The 22,417-nt window shown below is 53.4% G+C and overlaps 1 protein-coding gene across 1 annotated transcript in view; it reads left to right on the top strand.

Moving 5' to 3' along the window:
• MYO7A (myosin VIIA) overlaps window positions 1-22,417 on the top strand; it is a 104,379-nt gene that overhangs the window by 22,510 nt on the left and 59,452 nt on the right. The window contains exons 5-16 of the mRNA XM_018059307.1: window positions 5,662-5,691; window positions 6,844-7,028; window positions 7,711-7,832; window positions 7,934-8,076; window positions 8,330-8,443; window positions 9,813-9,966; window positions 10,667-10,743; window positions 11,277-11,396; window positions 12,153-12,295; window positions 13,249-13,459; window positions 13,828-13,963; window positions 17,863-17,969. Of these exons, the coding sequence (XP_017914796.1) occupies window positions 5,662-5,691; window positions 6,844-7,028; window positions 7,711-7,832; window positions 7,934-8,076; window positions 8,330-8,443; window positions 9,813-9,966; window positions 10,667-10,743; window positions 11,277-11,396; window positions 12,153-12,295; window positions 13,249-13,459; window positions 13,828-13,963; window positions 17,863-17,969 (1,542 nt within the window). The remainder of the gene's footprint in view (window positions 1-5,661; window positions 5,692-6,843; window positions 7,029-7,710; window positions 7,833-7,933; window positions 8,077-8,329; window positions 8,444-9,812; window positions 9,967-10,666; window positions 10,744-11,276; window positions 11,397-12,152; window positions 12,296-13,248; window positions 13,460-13,827; window positions 13,964-17,862; window positions 17,970-22,417) is intronic.

Raw genomic sequence — 22,417 nt, 5'->3', positions numbered from 1 at the left:
TGAGCAGCATCACCCAGACAGTGGGGTGGGGCTAGGACTTGAGCCCAGGCCAGAGAAACCCCACGGGACCACTGGTGTCAACACCCCAGTTCTTGGCAGTTCCCTGCCCCCTCCTCTCCTTGGATAGCAGATGGACACAGGAGAGGCCTGGGGCTCTCTGTGGCCACTCGCTCAGGCCTGGGTGGAGGGTGATGCTTGGGTCTGGAGGTGAGCAGGAGCCTGTCCCCCTGCCTGCCCAGGGAGGCTGCTGCAGAGCTCGCGTCCTGACGCAGTCTCCTGTCGAGGGGAACTTCACAGGAAGGAGCTGAGTGGGGGCTGTCTCCACCAGGACCCTGCAGACCATGTCTAAGGATAACTCTGAGGCATGTAGTTGGTTATTGTGCACACAGTTTAGTGATTTTGCCAGCAACTGGTTTCTCATATGTGAGGGAGTTGGTTGGTTGATTCAAAGAACAAAGGCAAAAACAGGATCCAAAAGGGAGAAGAGAGGAAAAAATTTTAGACAGTCTGGCATAAGTAAATCTTTTTTTTCGGATGCGCCATCCAGCATGTGAGATCTTCATTCCCCCACTGGGGGTTGAACCTGCACTCCCTGCATTGGAAGCGCAGAGTCTTAACCACTGGAGTGCCCAAAAGTTCAGGAAGTTCAGTTTCCCCAGATCAGTGACTCTGGTTTGTTAAGTTCTCAGAGTAGACTAATTAGCTGGCTTCCCTGGTGGCTCAGATGGTAAAGAATATGCCTGCAATGCAGGAGCCCCAGGTTGGATCCCTGGGTTGGGAAGATCCCTTGGAGAAGGGAATGGCAACCCACTCCAGTGTTCTTGCATGGAGAATTGCATGGACAGAGGAACCTGGTGGGCTACAGTTCATGGGGTCACAGAGAGTTGGACATGACTGAGCGACTAATATTCTTCTGTGTGTGATTAGCAGGCAGTCAGGAGAGAAATCAGCCTGGACGTTATGGCCTTACCTAGGTTGACTATGGGATCAAATAAAAGAATTCCAGAGATTTATGGCTTCTCCAGAAAACTGTGAGGTCTGTGCCATTTGCCTCATTAGAAGTTTTGCTAGTAACCATTCTGACTGATTTTAGGGTGAGGGATAGGAAGTGGTGGGGAGGGCATGAGGATGGAGCACAGAAGAGGTGTCTAAGCTCTCTTTCCCATTCAGAGACTCACGATCAGAAATCCAGCCACAGCACCTGGAAGGTCCCCAGCTTGCCTAGTTCTGTGGACCTAAGATTCAGGGTGTCTGCTGGTGCAGGGTCCTGCGCTCCAGAGCTGCAGGGCTCAAGGAGGTTTCCTTGACTTGCTGACTCTATGCTTCTGTGACTGAGTGGATGAAGTAGGATTAGACCAGGGCTTTGAAGAAGCAGCTGGGCTATTGTCCCACCCAGAAACCGTACCTGTCCCTAACCATGGCAACCCTGGTCACTTCATGGCTTAGGTTACCCTGGGTACAGCCCTACACACCCGGGATTTCCTCAGATTACCACGGCCACTCATAGCTTTGGGCCTGGAGGATGCTCTGTCCCTGACTGTCTGCTTAGGGCTTGCCTGCTCCAGCTGGTCTGCTCCCAGGAGCCTGAAGGACAGCACCCCAGGGCCGTAAGTTAGCCCCAGGCACCCTAAGTGAGGCAGAGCCCTCAGAGGACCCCTAGCAACCTCTCAACTGAAGGAGAAAATTTTGAGCAGACACCACTGAGACAAACATTCAAGTCTAAGGTCCTTTCACGATATCCTGAGAATGTGAACTGGAATCCCTTTGACCAAGATGCAGTGGGAATGGTTAGTATTGTTAATTTCAAGCGTGAGATAATTTGCTGAGTAATTTACAGTAGGATTGTGAGTTCAGACTATGGTAGCATTGGTTCCGCCAAGTATCAGTAACTTCTGAAGAAGGGGTTATATGCATGTTGTTCATGATTCTGCATTTGATCACTATATCAAATACTCAGAATATATCAGATATACCAAAAAGACTCAGTGTGCTTCTGTTGAGTCAGACAGGTACTTAGTATTGGGTTAGTAAACTTTTTTGTGAGATTGAGATGTTGGTTGCTTATAGCATTGGTACTATATGATGAGTGAGGTTTAGAGCAGTTTTCTGTTAATCTCTACTGTATATGTCTGAGTAATATGGCAGAAATGAATCTTTTTGTTTTAGTGTAATTTTAGCGCCCAGGTGGTGGTAGTGATAAAGACCCCACCTGCCAATGCAGGAGACCTAAGAGATGTGGGTTCGATATCTGGGTTGGGAAGATCCTCTGGAGGAAGAAATGGAAAACCCACTCCAGTGTTCTGGCCTGGAAAATCGCATGGACAGGGGAGCTTGGCAGACTACAGTCTACAGGGTTGCAAAGAGTCAGACACGACTGAAGCAACTTAGCACACAGATAGGGCAGCATTTTTAATCTCTAGAAGAATGCTACCATGAATAACGTTTATTGAGTCTTCAACTTATGCTGCTGCTGCTGCTAAGTCACTTCAGTCGTGTCCAACTCTGTGCAACCCCATAGACGTCAGCCCACCAGGCTCCCCCGTCCCTGGGATTCTCCAGGCAAGAACATTGGAATGGGTTGCCATTTCCTTCTCCAATGCATGAAAGTGAAAAGTGAAAGCAAAGTTGCTCAGTCGTGTCCAACTCTTAGCGACCCCATGGACCACAGCCTACCAGGCTCCTCCATCCATGGGATTTTCCAGGCAAGAGTACTGGAGTGGGGTGCCATTGCCTTCTCCGTCAATTTATGCTAGGCACTGTTATAAGTATTTAACATGAATTAACTGATTTAATCCTCATAGTACCCCTTATGTGGGCTACCCTGGTGGCTCAGTGGTAAAGAACCCACATGCCAATGTAGGAGATATAAGTTTGATTCCTGGGTTGGAAAGATCCCCTAGAGAAGGAAATGGCAACCCACTCCAGTGTTTTTGCATGGGAAATCCCATGGACAGAGGAGCCTGGTAGGCTACAGTCCATGGGGTCGCAATGAGTCAGACATGACTTAGTGACTAAAGAGCAAGCAGCAACCTCTCATTGGGTGGTCCCAGAGGCCAGGGGTCATTGCTGGGTCTTTCAGGGAACAGGTTGCAGGGCTGATGCTGAGCAGGGACTGGAGCTCCAGTCTGGGAGCTGGGAGACCTGGATCGAGGTTTTGGCAGGTGGCCTTTGGAGAATCCCTCCCCATTTCTGGTCTCTGTCACCCATTTGGTGCAATGGGATGGGTAGCTCTCTGACACTGGTATAGTATGTGTACCTTGGTCTCCATGGCCTGCTAAGCGGAAGGCCCCAGGGATAGCAGGCCCAGGGGTTTCCCAGAGGAGGAGGTGGATTCCTACCATATCTCCTGGGGTGTGTCTCTGACCCAACGGAGGTTCCTTGATCTCCACCTGGAACTTGGGGCCCCCAGGGACCTGTGTGCTATGTCCTTGACTCAGGAATAATCCTTATCTCTTCCCTACCCCAGCCCATGGTCCTATAGGGTGGGCTTTATCACTGGAGACTTGACAAAATGCCAGTGTTGGGGAGTGGACATTAACCCTCTGTTTACCATGAACCCTTGGAGAGACAGGGCCAGAGGGGCTCAGAGAGCAGTGCCCAGAGCCTAAGGGGGTGGACACATGCTGAGGTGCAGAGAGAGGCCTGAGTCTCGTTGTCAGCAGCGGCCAAGCCCCTCACTTCTTCTGCCTCCCCTACCACCAGCCCCACAATCTTGCAGGTGAATCCTTGGGCTTTGGTTGAGTCCAGGTGGGGAGGTGAGAGCTGGGGCTCTGGTGCCAGAGTCCCTCCATTATCCCATTCCCCACTTATCTGCTGTGTGACCTTGGCAAGTCCTGCCCCTTCTTGGAGGCTCAGAGGAACATCATAACTATGCCTCACAGGGGCCTTCTGTCCCAGATTCCCAGTGGTGGACAGATTGTAGGGGGCATGGTGGACAGATTGTAGGGGGCATGGTGGAAGCTGGGAGTCCAGAGGGGAGGTGCCTGGCCAGGAACATGGCCATGTCCACAGAGAGAAGTGGGTTGTTAGGAAGGAGGGTAGACTCCCCCAGCATCCCGCCCTGGTGAAGGATGGTGGTGAAGGGCAGTGGTGGCGCTGTTGGCTGAGCTGGGAGGCAGAGCAGGAGCAGGGTTGGAGGGGAGAGTGGGCTGTGGTCTTGGCAGGCTGGCGGACATCAAGTGGGGATGTCCGGGAGGCAGAGGACTGAGGGGCCTAGTGCTCGGGAGGGCCCTCTGGGCTGTGGGCAGAGGAGAGGGCCACGGAAGGGTAATGGGGAGAAAGGGTCCAGGCCCAGCCCTGGGAAGGCTCCTCCTGTTTCTCAGTGCACCCTCGCCCTCTCTGGCACTGCCCCTCTGTGCTTGGTCACCGAGCCTCTCCTCAGGGCCACCTCGATCTGGCTCTGATTCCCCCGTTGACTGGTTCATTGGGTTTGAAATAGCGCGTCTGCCTCCAGCCTCTGTAACTGCTATTTATCCTCCCCAGCTGTCAGGGTGACCTTTCCCTAGCAATCTTCCCAAATGTCCTGTCCTTTCACGCCTCTGTGCTTGATTCCCACTGAGAGCACTCTGCCCGCCTGCACCCTCTCCATCTTGTGAGCCTGGGATGAGTTCCTTTGGCCCCAGGCTCTCCCTCCCTGGCAGTCGGGTATGGTGTCAGCCTTCCCTTGTGCCTCAGGGAAGGCACACAGGCCTCAGATCACATGGCAATCAAGGGCCAAGTGGTTGAGAGCCATACCTGCTGTTAAGGAAATACTCAAAGGAAGGTGCTTGTGGACAGCCAACTCTGCACCAGGCACCTGTCCAAAGGTTGTGCCCTTTGGTCTTTACAGCAGCCTTGCGAGGTGGGTGTTAACCATACCCTTTTTACAGATGAACAGACAGACTTAGAGAAGTAGAGATTTGCCACAGGGATTTTTTTTTTCAGTTAGATTTTTAAAAATATAAATTTATTTATTTTAATTGGAGGCTAATTACTTTACAATATTGTAGTGGTTTTGCTATACATTGACATGAATCCACCATGGGTGTACATGTGTTCCCCATCCTGAACACCCCCGCCCACCTCCCTCCCCATCCCATCTCTGGGTCATCCTAGAGCACCAGCCCTGAGCGCCCTGTCTCATGCACCGAACCTGGACTGGCAATTTGTTTCATATATGATATTATACATGTTTCAACACCATTCTCCCAAATCATCCCACCCTTACCCTCTCCCACAGAGTCCAAAAGACTGCTCTATACATCTGTGTCTCTTTCGCTGTGTCATATATGGGGTTATTGTTACCATCTTTTTAAATTCACAGGGATGTTTCTGTGGTTCTCTCTACCACCTGGGGACCATAATCTAGCTGATTCCCACTGCTTGGCTGGGCTGAGCTGTGGGGAACAGTGGCCGAGGACCCCTGGGGCTAGAGGTTGACAGGTCCTGTTCTGGGGAGTCAGCCCAATGGACTCACCTGGGCTGTGTTGGGTGTTGCTGGTGGAGCAGATCCTTATCACCCCATTGCCACTGACGAGTTCTCTTTTGTCCCTACTTTCCAACCTCAGACCAACTGTGGAGGGCGGGTGAGTAGCACAGAGCAGGTTCCTGCTCTCCGGTGGGGTTGGCCTGGCAGCTCCCCTCCAGCCTCCTTCCCCATCCTGCCCTGTCTCTGCTGCTCAGGCTCTGGCACACGGTCAGGCGGTCGGCCTGGTGAGGCTCAGCTGCTTCTGGCATGGGCTACTCAGAGGAAGAGCCAGGATGGGGAGAGGAGGGTCCTCTGAGGCTCAGAAGGGCAGTATCTGGTAGGAAGCCTGGGTCTGGGGCGCTCAGGCCAGGGCCGCTTTGCATGGCACAGCTGGTCCTGCGGTGGGCACTGGCCTGGTATGTGGTGCTGGCAGCAGCGCTTTCCCTGCATGGCCACCTAGGGCCTGAGGCTGCCAGGATGTGGCCCCAGGTGGGAGGGGATGGATGGGGCTGATCCCTCCCCTGCGTACTCACAGCTTTCTTCAGCCCATCTGGGCTCAGATGTCAATAGATCCATCACCAATGATAGGCTGGGTGTGACCTTTTACAGTTGGAGTGGGGAGCGGTGGGGGGCGGAGAAGGAGAAGTAACCCTCGAGAGCCTCACTGTGGCCTGGAGGCAGGAGGACCAGGCCTTGTTGTCCCCTGTGTGGCAGGGTTTGGGTCTGCAGCAGGAAATTTTGCACCCAGGTGCACTAACCAAGGAGCTCGAGGAGGGAAACCCCCCGGAAGGCTCTCTGAGGTGTGTCTGGCCCCTGTGCCCACACCACCCAGGGTGGCTGTACCAACTGCAGGGGCAGTGCTGCAGAGACGGAGGCCCACCCAGCCCCTTTAGCTCTTGATGGCTTCATTCCACTCCCTTCTCACCTACCCATCTCCTCCACCCTGGAAAGGTCCAGTTTGTGAATTTTACACCCATAGTTTGAGGTTCAGGGTTTGGAGGCAAAGGTGGGAGTCAGCCTTTGAGGATTACCTGCAGGGTGCTATGAATTTTAAAGTCCACTATCTTCTTTAATCTTCTTAGACAGTTATATTATACCCATTTTACAGATAAAGATAAGGAAATCGAGGCTTCGAGACCCTCCTTCCCTCCCCCGCCCCCTGCTTCCTCCTTTCATTAAATGTTTCTAAGCACCTACTCTGAGCTGGCCCAATGCTAACCTGAAGCCCGCTGCCTACACACCCCCCACTGCCCACCTCATAGGGAGGTAGGATTCCAGCACCAAAGCCAGTGCTCTGACTTCCAGAGGGACAGAGTAGGGCAGAGCCTGAGAGCTTTCTGGAATCAGAGCCCCCCTACATAGGAAGGGATGAGCTCTCTGTTCCTTGTTGCCCACAGACCTACACGGGCTCCATCCTGGTGGCTGTGAACCCCTACCAGCTGCTCTCTATCTACTCGCCAGAACACATCCGCCAGTATACCAACAAGAAGATTGGGGAGATGCCCCCCCACATCTTTGCCATTGCTGACAATTGCTACTTCAGTATGAAGCGCAACAGCCGTGACCAGTGCTGCATCATCAGGTGGGCACCCAGCGCCAGCATGGAGCGCCAGGCTTAGCCCCTAGAACTCCTGCTCTATGCTCCTGCTAATGCCTCATAATATAGAGAATCACCTCCCCTTTCCCAGGCCTTATATCTCTATTAATGTCACCAGAGCTCATGTTAGCTTTCGATGCCAACCTTACTGCTGGCTCCTGTTAAGTTATGGTCAGTTGCAATCTCAGGCTCCCATTCTCTCTTGGGCAGAGGATAAAAGGACAAAGCATTGACATGCTTACTTAATTGACAGAGCATTGACAAAGTTAATGCCATGCTGTGTGGCAGTATGAATGGAGGGGAAGGAAAGTTAACTGAGCTCCTTTTACCTTCCCCAGGTTTGAAAAGTCCTTGAAAATGAAGTGTTTGTCGCTTAGTCATGTCTGACTCTTTGCGACTCCATGGACTGAAGCCCACCAGGCTCCTCTGTCCATGGGATTCTCCAGGCAAGAATACTGGAGTGGGTCACCATGCCCTCCTCCCGGGGATCTTCCCAACCCAGGGATTGAACCCAGGTCTCCCGCAATGCAGGCAGATTCTTTACCATCTGAACTACCAGGGAAGCCCCGAAAGGTCCTTAGTTTCAGCCCATTTTACTGATGAGGAGCTGACTGGAGTGGGACAGCAGCTGTAACAGGTCCCGCCTCTGCCTGTGTCTCCTCTGCAGTGGGGAGTCGGGGGCGGGGAAGACAGAGAGCACGAAGCTGATCCTGCAGTTCCTGGCAGCCATCAGTGGGCAGCACTCGTGGATTGAGCAGCAGGTGCTGGAAGCAACTCCCATCTTGGAAGGTAAGACTGGGGCACTCAGGGAGGAGCAGGGTGGCTGAGGGGCGGGGGAGAGTTGACCATGACTGTGACCCATGACCCGTGACCCTCTCCTACCCTTGCAGCATTTGGGAATGCTAAGACCATCCGCAACGACAACTCAAGCCGCTTCGGGAAGTACATTGACATCCACTTCAACAAGCGGGGCGCCATCGAGGGCGCCAGGATCGAGCAGTACCTGCTGGAGAAGTCACGAGTCTGTCGCCAGGTGGGCCTGAGCCCCTGCACAGGAGCCCCTCACTCAGGGTGCGGAGTGTGGGGTGCACTTTGCATAGCCTTGCTTGTCCCTGTGTTCCTGCTTGCTTGCCTCAGGGCCTGGGATCCCATCAGGAAACCCACCCATGTGGCCTTTTTCATGAGACACTTGTTCAAACAGTGAACTGTTTATAGTCTGATTGTGTGCTGCCCAATGGCCCTGTGCTGCCCTCCCGTCCCCCAACACCTTGTGCCCACGTTTTCAGGCCCCGGATGAAAGGAATTACCACGTGTTCTACTGCATGCTGGAGGGCATGAATGAGGAGCAGAAGAAGAAGCTGGGCCTGGGCCAGGCCACAGACTATAACTACTTGGCCATGGTGAGGCCCAGGTGGGCACCCGGGGAGGGGGACACCTGTTCCAGCCCCTCCCCAGCTCCAGGCCTGGTGGGTGGGAACTTCGCTGTGGGCTTTCTTTCATCCTCTGACAGGCACCAGCCCACCGTAAAGCATGTTCCCCACGTGGGCACACACTTGCTCCCCCACCCATCTAGATGAATTCTCACCACAGATACTAGTAATAACGCTTCAGTTGTGTCTGACTTGTTGTGACCCCATGGACTGTAGCCTGCCAGGCTCCTCTGTTCATGGGATTCTCCAAGCAAGAATACTGAAGTGGGTTGGCATGCCCTCCTCTAGGGGATCTTCCTGGCCCAGGGATCGAACTTGCGTCTCTTATGCCTCTTACCTTGGCAGCAGATCCTTTACCACTAGCGTCACCTGGGAAGCCTGCCACAGACACACACATTCCTAAATGTGTAGGTGTCCCGGACCCAGGGACTCATAGACACGCATGTGCCCACGTGTATGCACACTAGGCCCTCCCTGCACACATGTGCTGTGGTACTTTAGTCTTCGAGGTTGTGGAGACTGTGACCTCTGCCAGGGCTCCCCCAGGACTGTGGAGCACAGGCTGCTGTGGCTTCAGCCTTGGGTGCTGACTGGTTGCTGGGCCCTGGTGCCAGCCTCTTGCTGGGGTCTGGCCACCAAGGATAAGGGGGCCAGAGGCCTTTGCTGCCGCTCAGTGCCAGTGAGGGGCCATGCACATAGCAAGCTGGCCTGGGGGGCACTGGCTTCCTTTGCCCTGGGAGGAGCCCATGCCTGGTTGTTTAGACCCAAGCTTGGCCAGACACGTGGACACAAATATGGGCTATAGCACATGAGAGATATGGGACAACAAAGGTGTGTATGTGTGTTGCAGGTGTGACAGGCCTTCCTGGACACTTCCTTTAGCTGGCTGGCACACTTGGACACACACACACACACACGTCTCATAGGCACACACAGTGGGGCAGACCCCTTGACACCCTGCCTGTCGACAGTCACCACCCCACCTTCCATCCCAGGCTGCACCTGGTGAGGGGTTCAAGTCCCTGAGAGTGTGTGTCCACAGGGGGCAAGGGGCATGGTAAAACCTTGGTGCTGTGACTGCAGGGCAGGGTGGCAGTGGCAGGCCTGGCATCAGTGATCTGGCTCCTCTTACTCTTGGGAAGAAGGGGCGTCCAGGCTCCTCTGATGCAGGAATGTGTTCTTGAGAAGCCCAGCTAGGAGCTTTCTAGATTTTCTGGAGGAGTCCTAGGTGAGGTCAGTGCCCAGAAACCCAGGCTGGCCCAGGGCACTGCCTCTCTGGGGTAACCTATGGTCTCTGTGACACCCTCCTGCTCCCCACTTTCCAACTTCCTCCCACCAGGGTAACTGCGTAACCTGTGAGGGCCGCGAGGACAGCCAGGAATATGCCAACATCCGCTCGGCCATGAAGGTGCTCATGTTCACTGACACAGAGAACTGGGAGATCTCGAAGCTTCTGGCTGCCATCCTGCACCTGGGCAACCTGCAGTATGAGGGTGAGGGACCCAGCGGCCATCTCTAGTGAGGAGGGAAGACTAGCGAAGGAAATGCGTTCTCTCGTCCAGCACTCCCAGGGCACTGACAGTGTGCCGGGCTGGGAGGTGGTGCCAGGTCCACTCTGCTCTTGCTCTGGTGTCCAGCATGGTTCCTGGACCAAGCAAGAGCCCTAGGAAAGTCTGCTCAGTGAATGAATGAATGGTCCCAGATCTAAGGCGCTCACAGTCTAATGAGTCTTGAAAGACAGAGACGTGGGGAATGGGTGCACTGAGCAGAAACAAGAGCTGTGCAAAGGTCCTAGGCCTGACAGAGTAGGGCACATCTGGGGAAGGGCGGATGGTGTCAGGCCCAGAGCAAGGCGAGTTCCCCAGGCCTGTGTCAGGAGTCCCTGCTTACTCTGGGCGTCTGGAGTAGGGGTCATGGGAGGTGGCACGGGGCATGATTGCCAGGGTCTGCTTACTTGGATGTCAGGCAGGGGGCCAGATGCTGGGCATTCCTGCTTCTTGCCCTCATGGTGCCCATGGCTCATGGAGACAACACTCGTCAGACAGCTATTAGCCCAGAAAAGCATTTAATCATGGTGCTGGTGCCCTCCGTAGACAGGGCAGTCCCCTGAGCGTGGGCAGAGCTACCCCGTTGCCCTAGGCTGTCCCCCACCCCACCTCCCTTGCCTGACGCTGTGCCTCGTGCTGCTGACAGACCGCACATTTGAAAACCTGGATGCCTGCGAGGTCCTCTTCTCGCCATCCCTGGCCACGGCCGCATCCTTGCTGGAGGTCAGTGAGAGACTGCTGTTCTTTCTCTCAGAGGGACGGTGTTGACTTCTGGCTCAGGGAGCTGGGGCCCTCTGCTTGGAGAATCCTGGGAGTTCAGCACTGAGAACCAACCAGCTGTGGGCAGGATCTGTGCTGGCACCGGGCCCCAGAGGAGGAGTGGAGACCTAGTACAGCTGCCCCTGGAGAGGGTGGGGGTCTGGGGGCCCTGAGCGGGTCAGTCAGTCTTTTAGTAAATATATACTAGCCTCTGCCTTGAGTTGGAAAACTGGGATGAATAAAGTCAGAGTCTGAGCCAGTGGAGCCAGCCCTGAAGGGACAGGTGACATCCTGGGGGTGGGAAGGGGCTGGAGGAGAGAGGCATTTGGGTGGTTTTGACGACTGGGGAGGATTGGGCTGTGGGCTGTGGAGGGCTTTCCAGTGGAGGGAGCAGGCTGGGCCAGGCCTGACTGGAAAGCGGGAGGGCTTCTAGGTGTGGCTGAGGGAGGGGCGGGCTGGCAGGGGGCTGCGTGAGCGCCTGGATGTTGCCCCACCAGGTGAACCCCCCAGACCTGATGAACTGCCTGACTAGCCGTACCCTCATCACTCGCGGGGAGACAGTGTCCACTCCGCTCAGCAAGGAGCAGGCGCTGGACGTGCGAGATGCCTTCGTCAAGGTGGAGTGGCCGCCTGCTCTCCTTGCCCCATGAGAGGCTGGGTTGTTGGTGGGCAGGAGCCGAGGAGCCCACAGAGCTGGAGGGATGTCAGCCTTGACCCCGCTCTGCCCTTGGGTCCAGCTCCAGCCACTGGCTCTTTGGGGCCTGGACAAGAGTGTGCCTTCCCCCTGAGCCCGATTCATCCATCCCACAAGGGGCTGGGACTTGTGTTCTTCAAGGGCCCAAATAGCTCTGGTGACCTGAGGCCTTCCACCCCTGGCCTGCTTCATGCTGAATCATATTTGCTGGCCATTCAGTCTGCTGTGCTATTCCCAGCCCTGTGGATACCCTCTCTGGTCTCTCCTTCTAAAGAAGACCCCGCAGAGGGAATGGGCCAGGTGGGGAGGCCCCCCAGCCCTGCCATCTTGTCATCCATTGAGCCCTTGCCCTGTGCCAGGCCCTGTGCTGGGCTCTGGGACCCTGGAGATAGTCAGAGTTGTAGAGGCGACATGGTTGGAGGGGTGGGAGCCGAAACTTCCAGGGGAGGGAAGGGGAGGTTTCTTGGTGGAGCTGATATCTCCATAGAGCTTTGAAAAACAAGCAGACGTTATTCAGGCAGGAGAGGGTGCTCCAGGCAGAGGGAACAGCTGGAATAAAGACGTGGGGGTTTCCTGCAGCAGGAAGGGGCTAGAGTGAGGCCTCCGAGGCCCAGGGAAGGTGTCCGTCCGGCTAGTCTCCCTGGGAAGCTGTGGCTTATGCAGCCGCATCTCCCTTCAGGGCATCTACGGGCGGCTCTTTGTGTGGATTGTGGACAAGATCAATGCAGCCATTTATAAGCCCCCTTCCCAGGAAGTGAAGAACTCTCGCCGGTCCATCGGTCTCCTGGACATTTTTGGGTTCGAGAACTTTGCAGTGAACAGGTACCACATGGGGCTGTGTCTTATGGGAATTTTCTTCTAAAAGTGTGGACTTACAGATCACATCTCTCCCTTTAAACTACATTTAGCTAGTCCCAAGCACAGTCTTCCAGGCTGTTGAAAAATGTGACTCCAGACACAGAATCCTGGGGGCCCTTCCCCTCCCTCCCCATCCCCCCCAGTCCCTGGGCCAGCTGAGGCCAGTGTGGTGGTGGGGCAAAGGCTCTTACCCATTGTGACACTCTATTCCCCATTGCCCATTGGTCCATTTCCAAGCTGCAAGATGCCTCAAAGCAAGTGAGGCTGAGACTGAGCAATGTTTGAGATGGGGGTCTTGGCCATGCTTGATGTCCCACCCCTCTTTGGGGGCCATGTGAAGTGCAGATGGATGGAGCAGGCCCAGGAGAATGCTGGGGCTAGAGGCAGCTGGCCTTGCCCCACTTTTTAGCTATATTATCCCTGGTGAGTCACTTCAATTCCTATAATGTTGAGGTGTCTCAAAGCCCTCTCTCTACCCAGAACACACGAAGTGTCAGTCACCAGGGAGAATGCTGAGTTGGTGCCTCAGAGATGTCACCCTCAAGGCCTTGCTTGCCAGATCTCATGAGCCCCCTTCCCATATCTGTTGATGCTTTGAATCTTTGAGGCCCACCTCCCCAGTGCCTTGGCTCTTCCTCTCCTGGGTGCTCTGCCAGGGGTGTGGTGCCCATTGGCCAGCCCTTTCCTAGGGCCTGGTAATCCATCCTTAACTCTTCTCTGACTCACTCAGTGACCTTGGGTGAGTCCTGTGCCCTTGCTGGGCCTTCATGCCCTCTTCTGTCATGGAGGAGGTTGGAGACTGAAAATCCCAGGGGCACACTGAACATGAGGCTGGGGTCACCCCTGAGCGGCAAGGCAGGGCCTGAACACCCCTCCCCCTCCCCTGCTGCCCCCTGTCCCCTGCCCCGTCCCTGCAGCTTTGAGCAGCTCTGCATCAACTTTGCCAATGAGCACCTGCAGCAGTTCTTCGTGCGGCATGTGTTCAAGCTGGAGCAGGAGGAGTATGACCTGGAGAGCATTGACTGGCTGCACATCGAGTTCACAGACAACCAGGACGCCCTGGACATGATCGCCAACAAACCCATGAACATCATCTCCCTCATCGATGAGGAGAGCAAGTTCCCCAAGGTGGGCCTGGGGCAGGGCAGGGCAGGGCAGACGAGACTCCTTCCCTCCAAAGATCCAAGTATGCCACTGGCACAGAATAGGTGCTCCAGGCACAGAATATGTCTTGGAGTCGGGGAGGGGCTACTTGCATGATTTTAATCTTGGGAAAAAGATTTCCTATACTGGGATGTACCTTCAAGGTTTTGTAATTCCAATTTACCCACTTCACAGATGGGGAAACGGAGGCCCAGAGAGCTTCTGTGTTGGGATATAAATAAAGGGAGGGAGGCTCTTGGGAAAGACAGAGGGCAGGAGAGGCAATGGGGCCTGGTGGAGAGTGGGGTGGGCAGGAGAGGGAGAGCTTGATGGGTGCTCCTCGGTTCCCACAGGGCACGGACACCACCATGTTGCATAAGCTCAACTCCCAGCACAAGCTCAACTCGAACTACATTCCCCCCAAGAACAATCACGAGACCCAGTTTGGGATCAACCACTTTGCAGGCATCGTTTACTATGAGAGTCAAGGTATAGGAGGGCCCCCCGGGGCTGGCTGCCTCTCTTTGCCTGTGTTCCCTCCCTTCCTTCCCCTTCTCCAGCCCAGGACAGACACACCAGAGTGCTGAAATATGAAGAGGGAAGGGATGTTAGAAAACGTTGGGTTCAGTGCTGTTTTTTTTCAGAGTTTATAAAATTTTGTTAAAATATGTGTAATATGAAATTAACCATTTTAACAATTTTTAGGTTTGCAATTCAGTAGCATTAACTACACTCATGATATTGTTCAGTTGTCACCACTCTCCAGAGTCTATCCATCACCCCAAACAGGGGCTCTGTGTGCACGAAACAGTAACTCTGCATCCTCCCCTCACCCCCAGTCCCTGATAACCTCTACTCTACTCTCTGCCTCTACGTATCTAACTATTCACGTACCTCATATAAGCGAAACATACAGTATTCATCCTTTTGTGTCTGGCTTATTTCACTTAGCATAATACCCTCAAGGTTCATCCATGTTGTAGCATGTGTCAGAATTTGGTCCTTTTTATGACAATAATATTCTGTTGCATATACATATACACACACATACACAGCACCATTTATTTATCCATTCATCTGTTGATGGACAGTTGGATTGTTTCTGCCTTTTGGCTGCTATGGATAGTGCTGCTGTGAACATGGTGTTGCTGTTCAGTCACCAAGGTGTGTCCAACTCTTTGCGACCCCGTGGACTGCAGCACGCCAGTCTTCACCGTCCTCCACTATCTCCCAGAGTTTGCTCAGATTCATATCCATTGAGTCAGTGATGCCATCCAACCATCTCATCCTCTGCTGCCCTCTTCTCCTTTTGCCTTCAATCTTCCCCTGCATCAGAGTGTTTTCCAGTGAGTTGACTCTTCGCATCAGGTGGCCAAAACATTGGTGATTCAGCTTCAACGTCAGTCCTTCCAGTGAATATTCAGGGTTGATCTCCTTGCAGTGCAAGTGATCATGGGTGTACAGTATCTTCTTTAGTCCTGGTTTCAGTTCTTTGTATGGGCTCAACACTCCTTTGCACATAAGGGGAAAGTGAGGCTCAGAAGGAGCAGTTAACTGTTTGTAGATCCCACAGCCTGCTGGGTGCAAAGCCAGATCTAGAACCAGCACAGTTAGCCACCAAAAGTCCTTGAGCAACAAGACCGAGTTTGGTCTTTGAAGGACTTGCGTCTTCTTTTCTCCTGGGAGATATAATTGGGCTCCTTTTAAAGCTAAAAGTGAGGAAGAAGGTCAGAACATAGTTAAGTTTTTCCCTTTGGAATTCTTACATGGTCTGTCAAAAGCAGACTGCCCTTGCCAACTCCACCCCTCCCACCCTGGTGCAAAGAGCTGACCTTGAGTGGGCATCAGCTGTGGGATGTGTCTGTCCTACTGCCCTCAGTCCTGAAGGGTCCCTCCCACAGCCAAAGTCAGTGAAATTCTCAACAAGCAAAGAGCCATCGGTTTCACACTTCCTTGTTGAATTGGCCCAGAAGGCAGAGAGTGAGCCATGTGGTAGTTATGGGATCAGAGGGCTGTCAGCCTTCCTTAAAATAGCAGGTGTGAGATCTGACCCTCCTGTTAGAAAGTAGGAAGCCAACGTTAAGTTTGAAGGCCTGTTGGGTAAGCAAATGGATCTGTTGTTTAGAGTAAGAGAGGGTGTTTTCAGTTCAGGTCAACTAACATTCATTGGCCAGGCTTCATACTTCATACTGTTGCTGGGGATATGAAAATGAGAATTGAGTGAATTCCACTCACTTATAAAATTATAGAATATTATTAGATCTGGAGGGAACAGAAGACTCATCTGCTTTTATGGATTTGGAAACTGAGGCCCCGAGAGGGAAATGACTTGCCTAAGGTCACTAATCATTTCTGAGCTACTTTTAACAATTCTGTCAGCATTTTCTGTTCATAGAACACTGTTTTAGTTAAGCATTTTATTTAAAACATGAGTGGTTTAGGTGATCCAAAAAGAAGCAAGAGTTCGTGGATACATCATGCTCATTCAAAAGATAAGGAACAGAAGGGCCAGAACTGGACTCTCTAGGGCCCCATAGTGAGTCTGTCATAGAGCTTTAATTTGCTGTTGTTCAGTCACTAAGTCACGTCCAACTCTTTGCGACCCCATGGACTGCAGCACGCCAGCCTCCCCTGTCCTCTACTATCTCCTGGAGTTTGCTCGGATTCATGCCTATTGAGTCAGGGATGCTATCTAACCATCTCATCCTCTGCCACCACCTTCTCCTGCCTTCAATCTTTCCCAGCATCAAGGTCTTTTCCAATGGGTCTGCTCTTCGCATCAGGTGGCCAAAGTATTGGAGCTTCAGCATTAGTCCTTTCAATGAATATTCAGGGTTGATTTTCCCTAGAATTGACTGATTTGATCTCCTTGCAGTCCAGAGGACTCTAAAGAGTCTTCTCCAGCACCATAATTCAAAAGCATCAATTCTTTGGTGCTCAGCTTTCTTTATGCTTTAATTAGGGCCCTACAATTCCATCCTAGCTTCAGAGCCCCACTTCCGGTACTGGGTGCCTCCTGCAACTCGCCTGTCCCCAGATGTCAGGTGGGCAGCCCCACACTGAGTCTCTGTGCTGTCCACCAGCCAGGGCAGTCTGAGTCCTGGGGGAAAGGGTGCTGCTTCTCTGCAGGGTTCCTCCTCCTCAGGCACCCCATCTTCTGCCCCAGCCTATCAAGGACCCCATTAACCAGCTCCTAAATCCTCAGGCCTGGGAATGGCAGCCCTCTTTGGAGTCTGTGTGGTGCAGGGAGCCTCCCTGGACTGGAACCTGGGCTCCTGGACTCAGCTCTTAACTCTGCCCCCAGTTTGCTGTGGGTGTTAGACAGTTTGCTTAGCTTCTCTGCACATTGATTTTTTTCCTAGTCTGGGTTGGGGAAGATAATCTCCACCTGTCCCACATATACAGGGGAAGTTGTGAGCAGCTGTGAGGGCAATATCCGAAATCAAGGTATGTTTACTTTCATTCCTTTGCTATTAGCTGGTACCAGAGGAACTTGCATTCTCTCCTAGGGGACCCACTTAAGGAAAGTTTTTGACACCTCTGTTACCAGTCTGGGTCCTTGGACTCTTTAATCCGTAGAAATTGATAAGAAGCCAGGCAAGAAGTTCAGGCAAGGCTTTACTGAGGTTTGTGCTGCAGCATGAGGGAGTGAGGGAGCTTGAACAAGAAACACGTGCCCTTGCTGGCTCCCTGAGTGGGGCAGACTGGTTCCTTAAATGAGGTGGGGGCAGATTGGTGAGGTGGGTCGGGCTGGAGAGGTGGCTGGCATGGCCTGCTCACACTCTTGGTGCTGTGTGCAGGGCCCCAAGGCAATGTCCTGCTTTTGCTCCCAGCAGAAGCAGAAATGGTAGTTGGTTTGTAGCCTTTTTGTATCTCACTGCTCATAACTGCCCAAGCTGCACATGCGCTGCGGTTATTTTTAGTCTCGTAGCTTCTTTGTTTCTGTTGCTCAGGGAGAGCTTTGTCCAGGTGCAAGCACTCCAGTAAAGGATCCCACGCCCCAGTGCCCCAGCCTATCTCGTGTTTGTTCAAAAGACTAAAGCTAGCATTTCAGACATTGGGGTGGTTCAGTGGAAAAGGTAGCCCCACTCCCTCCCGGGGACTGAGACATCCTCCCTTCTCGTTGCCCAGGCCTGGAAGAGGGGGCCAGCGTGTGGCTGGGGAGACAGTTCTAGCTCTGGCCCTGCCCCTTGCTTTCTCTGTGACCTTGGGCAAGCAGCTGTCCTCTCTTGGCCCCAGAGTCCCCCACTGTAAAGTGGATGTGGTTGAACTAGGGGGATTTTGAGGGTCTTTGTGGACAAGGCATGGTGGTTTTGGGAAGTGGGTGAGTCTTGTTGCGGGGAGGCCACTGGAGTTACAATGTGTGACCACTCTGTGGTGCTGCCCAGGCTTCCTGGAGAAGAACCGGGACACCCTGCATGGAGACATCATCCAGCTGGTGCACTCCTCCAGGAACAAGTTCATCAAGCAGATCTTCCAGGCTGACGTCGCCATGGTAACGTGGGGGTGTGGCTTTCATTGGGCAGGCAGGGCCCCCAGAAGCCGGACCTGTGTCTAGGCATCCCCTTGTCTAGTGGCTTCAGCTGAGCTCCTCTGGCCACACAGTGGGGGCAGTGCTTTGCTGTGGTTCCAGGCTGGGGGGTCTCCAAGATCCTCCTATCTGGTCCTCTTGTACTAAATTAGGGGGTGCAGGTGGGGTGCAAGGCCCAGAGAAGGATCACATGAGATGTGGCAGAGCAGAGCCTGATCAGGACTCAGTTTTGGGGTCCCCTCTCTGACCCTCTAGCCACTAACGGAGTGTGGGTGAAGGGGGAACGTCTACCCTTGAGGATGTGGATGGGTGTGGGGGTGTTGAGAGAAACGGGCACAAAAGCCTATTTTCACCAGCCCTGGACCCCACATGGGGATGGAGAATTTCCCACCCTCGGTGTTTTCTTTGTCCCTGGAATGGTAGTCTGGTGGACTACCTGCTGGATTGGATGCCCTTTTGTTCTGTAATTTCCTCCTGTCCCATGGCCTGGAGAGCGCAGGAGGGACTCGCCGGAGGGCAGAGCCGTGGCCCCTTCCGTGCCTGTCCAGCTGCCTGTGTTGCCCCACCCCCCAGAAGCCCTGCTGCCCCAAGGTTCGTCCCCTCTCCCTGGTGGGTTTTGCCCTCTTGTTTTCTGACCCGCCACGTTCTCCTTGCCCCCCACCCCATCTCGCCGCCACCGTGCGCTGTGGTTCCTGTTGTAGTTTCTCTGTGGTTATTCCTCGGGCACTCTCCGCCACTCAGCAGCTTCTGTGAAGGTAAAAGACCCCAGTTGGGGATGGAGGATGGCGTGAGAGGCCTCAGTGGCCCTTGGGACTGGGCTGTGTCCTTGGCCCCCACGGCACTGAGGCTTGGGGAAAGGGCCGTTGTTGTTGTTGTTGTTTGGTTTTCATTTATTTTTGTGGAGTGTGTGTTTTTGTGGAGTGGTTTGTGGAGTGGTTTGACCTTTGTTTACTGAGTTGTGTGGACTGCAGGTATCTCAGTTTCTTAAAGGAGGAAACTGAGTCCTAGAGAAAGAGATGAGACTTGCCCAGTGAACCGGGGCCCAGGCTGGGACCCAAAACCTTGTCTACCAAGTTCTCTGCTCCCTTGAGTCTCTGAAGGTATCAAGGCCTGCTCTTCCCATCAGGCCCTGCAAAGGGGTTCTACATCCGAGACTCAGTCAGAGCCTCTGATTAACCTTGTGAAGCAGGAGGGGCAGGTGGTGGTTTCTGCATTTTGCAGACGGAGACTGAAGCTCAGAGGTGGTGTGTGGTTCACTCCAAGTTACAGCATCTGAGGGAGCCGGGACTGGACGCCACCCCCTACCCTGGTCCTCCGAAGGTCCTGGACAGCATTCTTGGTGTGTCCTGACAACCAGCTCCAGGCTGTGTGTAACTCCCAAGGTGCTTTGGGCTCCAGAGATGCGGGGTGACCTTAGCAGCATGCGGGGTGACCTTAGCAGCAGCATAGCTCTGACCTCTTCTCTACCTTTGATTTCCTCTCTGCTTAGCTCTGACATCCTTTCACTTTCAGTCTTAATGCTGAATCCCCCTTCCTTCGTGCGTGTCTGGCATCCCCCTCCTGCCTTGTGCCTGGCAGAGTCCTGGCACAATTCACAAAGCCACAGCTGCAGAGCAGGGCCCGTGGCATGTCATGTCTGGACAGAGGTTCTCTGCCATGGGTTGGCTCCAGGCCAACACTGTGCCCAGCTGGCTGATGGGAGGAGCATAGGGCCACTGCACCTGAGGGTGCAGGTGCCTGAAGCTCAGCACCGGTAGTCCCCACCCCGAAGCCCACACACTGCAGGTCGCAGAGTTAGTGAGATAGGAATGACCCTGGGTTCTCTCAGTCTTTCCTCTTGTAGACCCAGCTGCCTTGCGAAGCTCATGCATTCCTGGGCAGTCTTCAAAGTCCACTGAACCCACTTGTCCTCCTACCTCTCTTTCCAAGCCCCTGGAGGCTGTGGGGACCTCCCTGTGAAGTTTCCTGTTCTGAGTCTCCTTCCCCTGGACTCTGGGAACCTACTTGCAGAGGAACCATGGAGAGGTTCCAGCATAAGACTGGGATGGGGGCAGGGGGTGTTGGGGGTGGGCAGCATCCAGAAATGCCCACCCCCAAGGGAGTTTTTGGAGCACAGGATTAGAACATGGCAGGGATCAATTTGATAACAATCACTTTTGCTCTCCTGGGCCAGCCTGTGAGCTACACACACATATTTCTCATCTCATTCATTCCCTGTGACTCCCTCATGAGTAATTATTGTTGTCACCTTTTTACAGAGAGGCCAAGATACTTGTTTGAGGTCACACAGCTGGTGACGCACAGGGATTTGATCCAGGTTTGGTGGCTCAGATGGTAAAGAATCCATCTGCCAATGTGTGAGATGTGGGTTTGATCCCTGGTTCAGGAAGATCCCCTGGAGGAGAAAATGGCAACCCACTCTAGCATTCTTGCCTGGGAAACCCCATGGACAGAGGATCCTGGCAGGCTACTGTCTATGGGATCACAAAGAGCTGGACACAACTGAGCGACTGACACTTTCACTTTTCTATCTCGGGGAGGGGCCAGGACTTGGCCAAGGTCATGGACAAGTGGAGGCTAAAGTGAGGCTTTTGAGTTCCTGCTCCTTTTCACTGTACCATGCTGTCTGTGAGAGTGTTGTCTTAAGAAAATGGCTTTGTTTCTGTTGGAAAAATGATAGCTCTGTTAAAAGCACAAGGAGATTGGCTTGGTGAAGTGTGGGTGCTGAGTCAAATTTTATTGGATGACGGTATACTGGTTGCCGTGCTCTCCTTAGGGTGGAGGTCCACATCCTTTCAGTGATAAAACCTAGGTCCTGTGCAGGTCCCCAGTGCCTGGATTCTGCCTTTTGACTCTTGTGTCTGGATCTTGGGGTGCCCTGGGAAGCCCCACCCCAATCATTACTGCTAGAGGGGAGCAGTAAGCCGAAAGCATGGTGTTTCTTCCAGGGCATGGAGCCCCTAACCCCCAATCAAGGCACATGTCCCCGCCGAGCTGAGTCCACAGGAAACTTATTCACTCGTCATGCAGGAGGCATCTCCTGCCACTGACCTCCCAGCTCCAATCACATTACATTCAGGTACCTGCCTCTTATATCCCCTCCATGGAATCATTTAACACAGACCTTTGGATTTCTCACTTCTGCCTTTACCCCATCCCTAAATATCTGCACATTACCCCAGAAAACAACAAATGTTGGAAAAGATAACCTTTCCCCTCAATGAAATAAAACCAAATCAGAAACCAGGTAGCCACGAAAGTGGGCTCATAGCCCCCACCTACTCCTTCCTTCCATCAGAAAAACCTATTGGGTGCCCATCATATGCCAGATATTGTCCTGTGTCCTGGGGACACAGTAGTGAACAAAACTGAAATCCTCTGTCATCATGGGACTTACCCTCTAGCAGAAGGGGGATGTAGTTAATAAGCAAATAAGTGAATTATCATAAGTCAGATGGTGATATATGAGATGGGAAAAATGGAGGGAGGCGAGCCAGTGGTGGGGTTTTGCAGTTGTGAAGAGGGATCAGGAAAGGCCTTACGGAGAGGTTGGTGAGGAGGTGAGGAAGCCGACCATGTGCATTCTGGAGGAAAAGCAGCGCAGGGAGGGAACAGCAACTGCAAAGCCCCAAAGTGCTTTATAAGCCCCAACCTGCCTGGTGCATCGTAGGAAGAGCACAGAGGCAGGAGTGGCTGGAAGGGAGGGAGTGAGGTGGTGGAGGGGCTGGAGATAACTGGGACCCGATCCTGTGGGACAGTGCTGGTTCTTACAAAGGACCTTGGTATTCATGCTGAGTGAACTGGGGAGCCATTGAGGGTTTTGAGTCAGTTGGGAGAGGGGAGACATGACTGGATTAGTGTTTGAACAGCCTCATTCAGCCTGCTGTGTTGATAGTGGGGTAGAGGTCAGTGTTGGGGGCAGAAACAGGGAGACCAGTTTGGAGGTTATTGCAACAGCAGGAGAGCCATGCAGGCAGCCTTTATCAGGCTGACGGTGGAGGAAGTGGTTAAGGGCATCAGATTCTGGACCCATTTTGGAGGTAAAGTCAATCAGGTTTGCTGCATATTGGATATGAGAAAGGAGGGGTTGGGGATGGCCCCTAGACCTGTGGCCTGAGCAGCTGGACAGTTTCTAGGAGCCCTTGAATGTGAGCAACCAGTTCAGCACCACTTCAGTTCAGCAAATTGTTGCTGACTGTTGCTGTGTCAGGCCCTGGGGCACGGTAGTAAGCAAGGCAAACCCGCCTGTCCTCTCGGGGGCTCATAGCTCAGCGGGAAAGACAGAGAGGAGTGGTTCCAGTGTGCTGATCACAAACAGAGAAAGATGTGCCCTATGTGTGTGTGTATGTGTGTGTGTGTGTGTGTTGTTTGTGCGTGTTGTACATGTGCTCATGCTTTGTGTGTTGTGTATA

This window comes from Capra hircus, chromosome 15 (assembly GCF_001704415.2).
Source record: "Capra hircus breed San Clemente chromosome 15, ASM170441v1, whole genome shotgun sequence".
NCBI lineage: Eukaryota > Metazoa > Chordata > Mammalia > Artiodactyla > Bovidae > Capra > Capra hircus.
The sequence above is the reverse complement of the archived record's forward strand: the minus strand, read 5'-3'. Positions and strand labels throughout refer to the sequence as shown.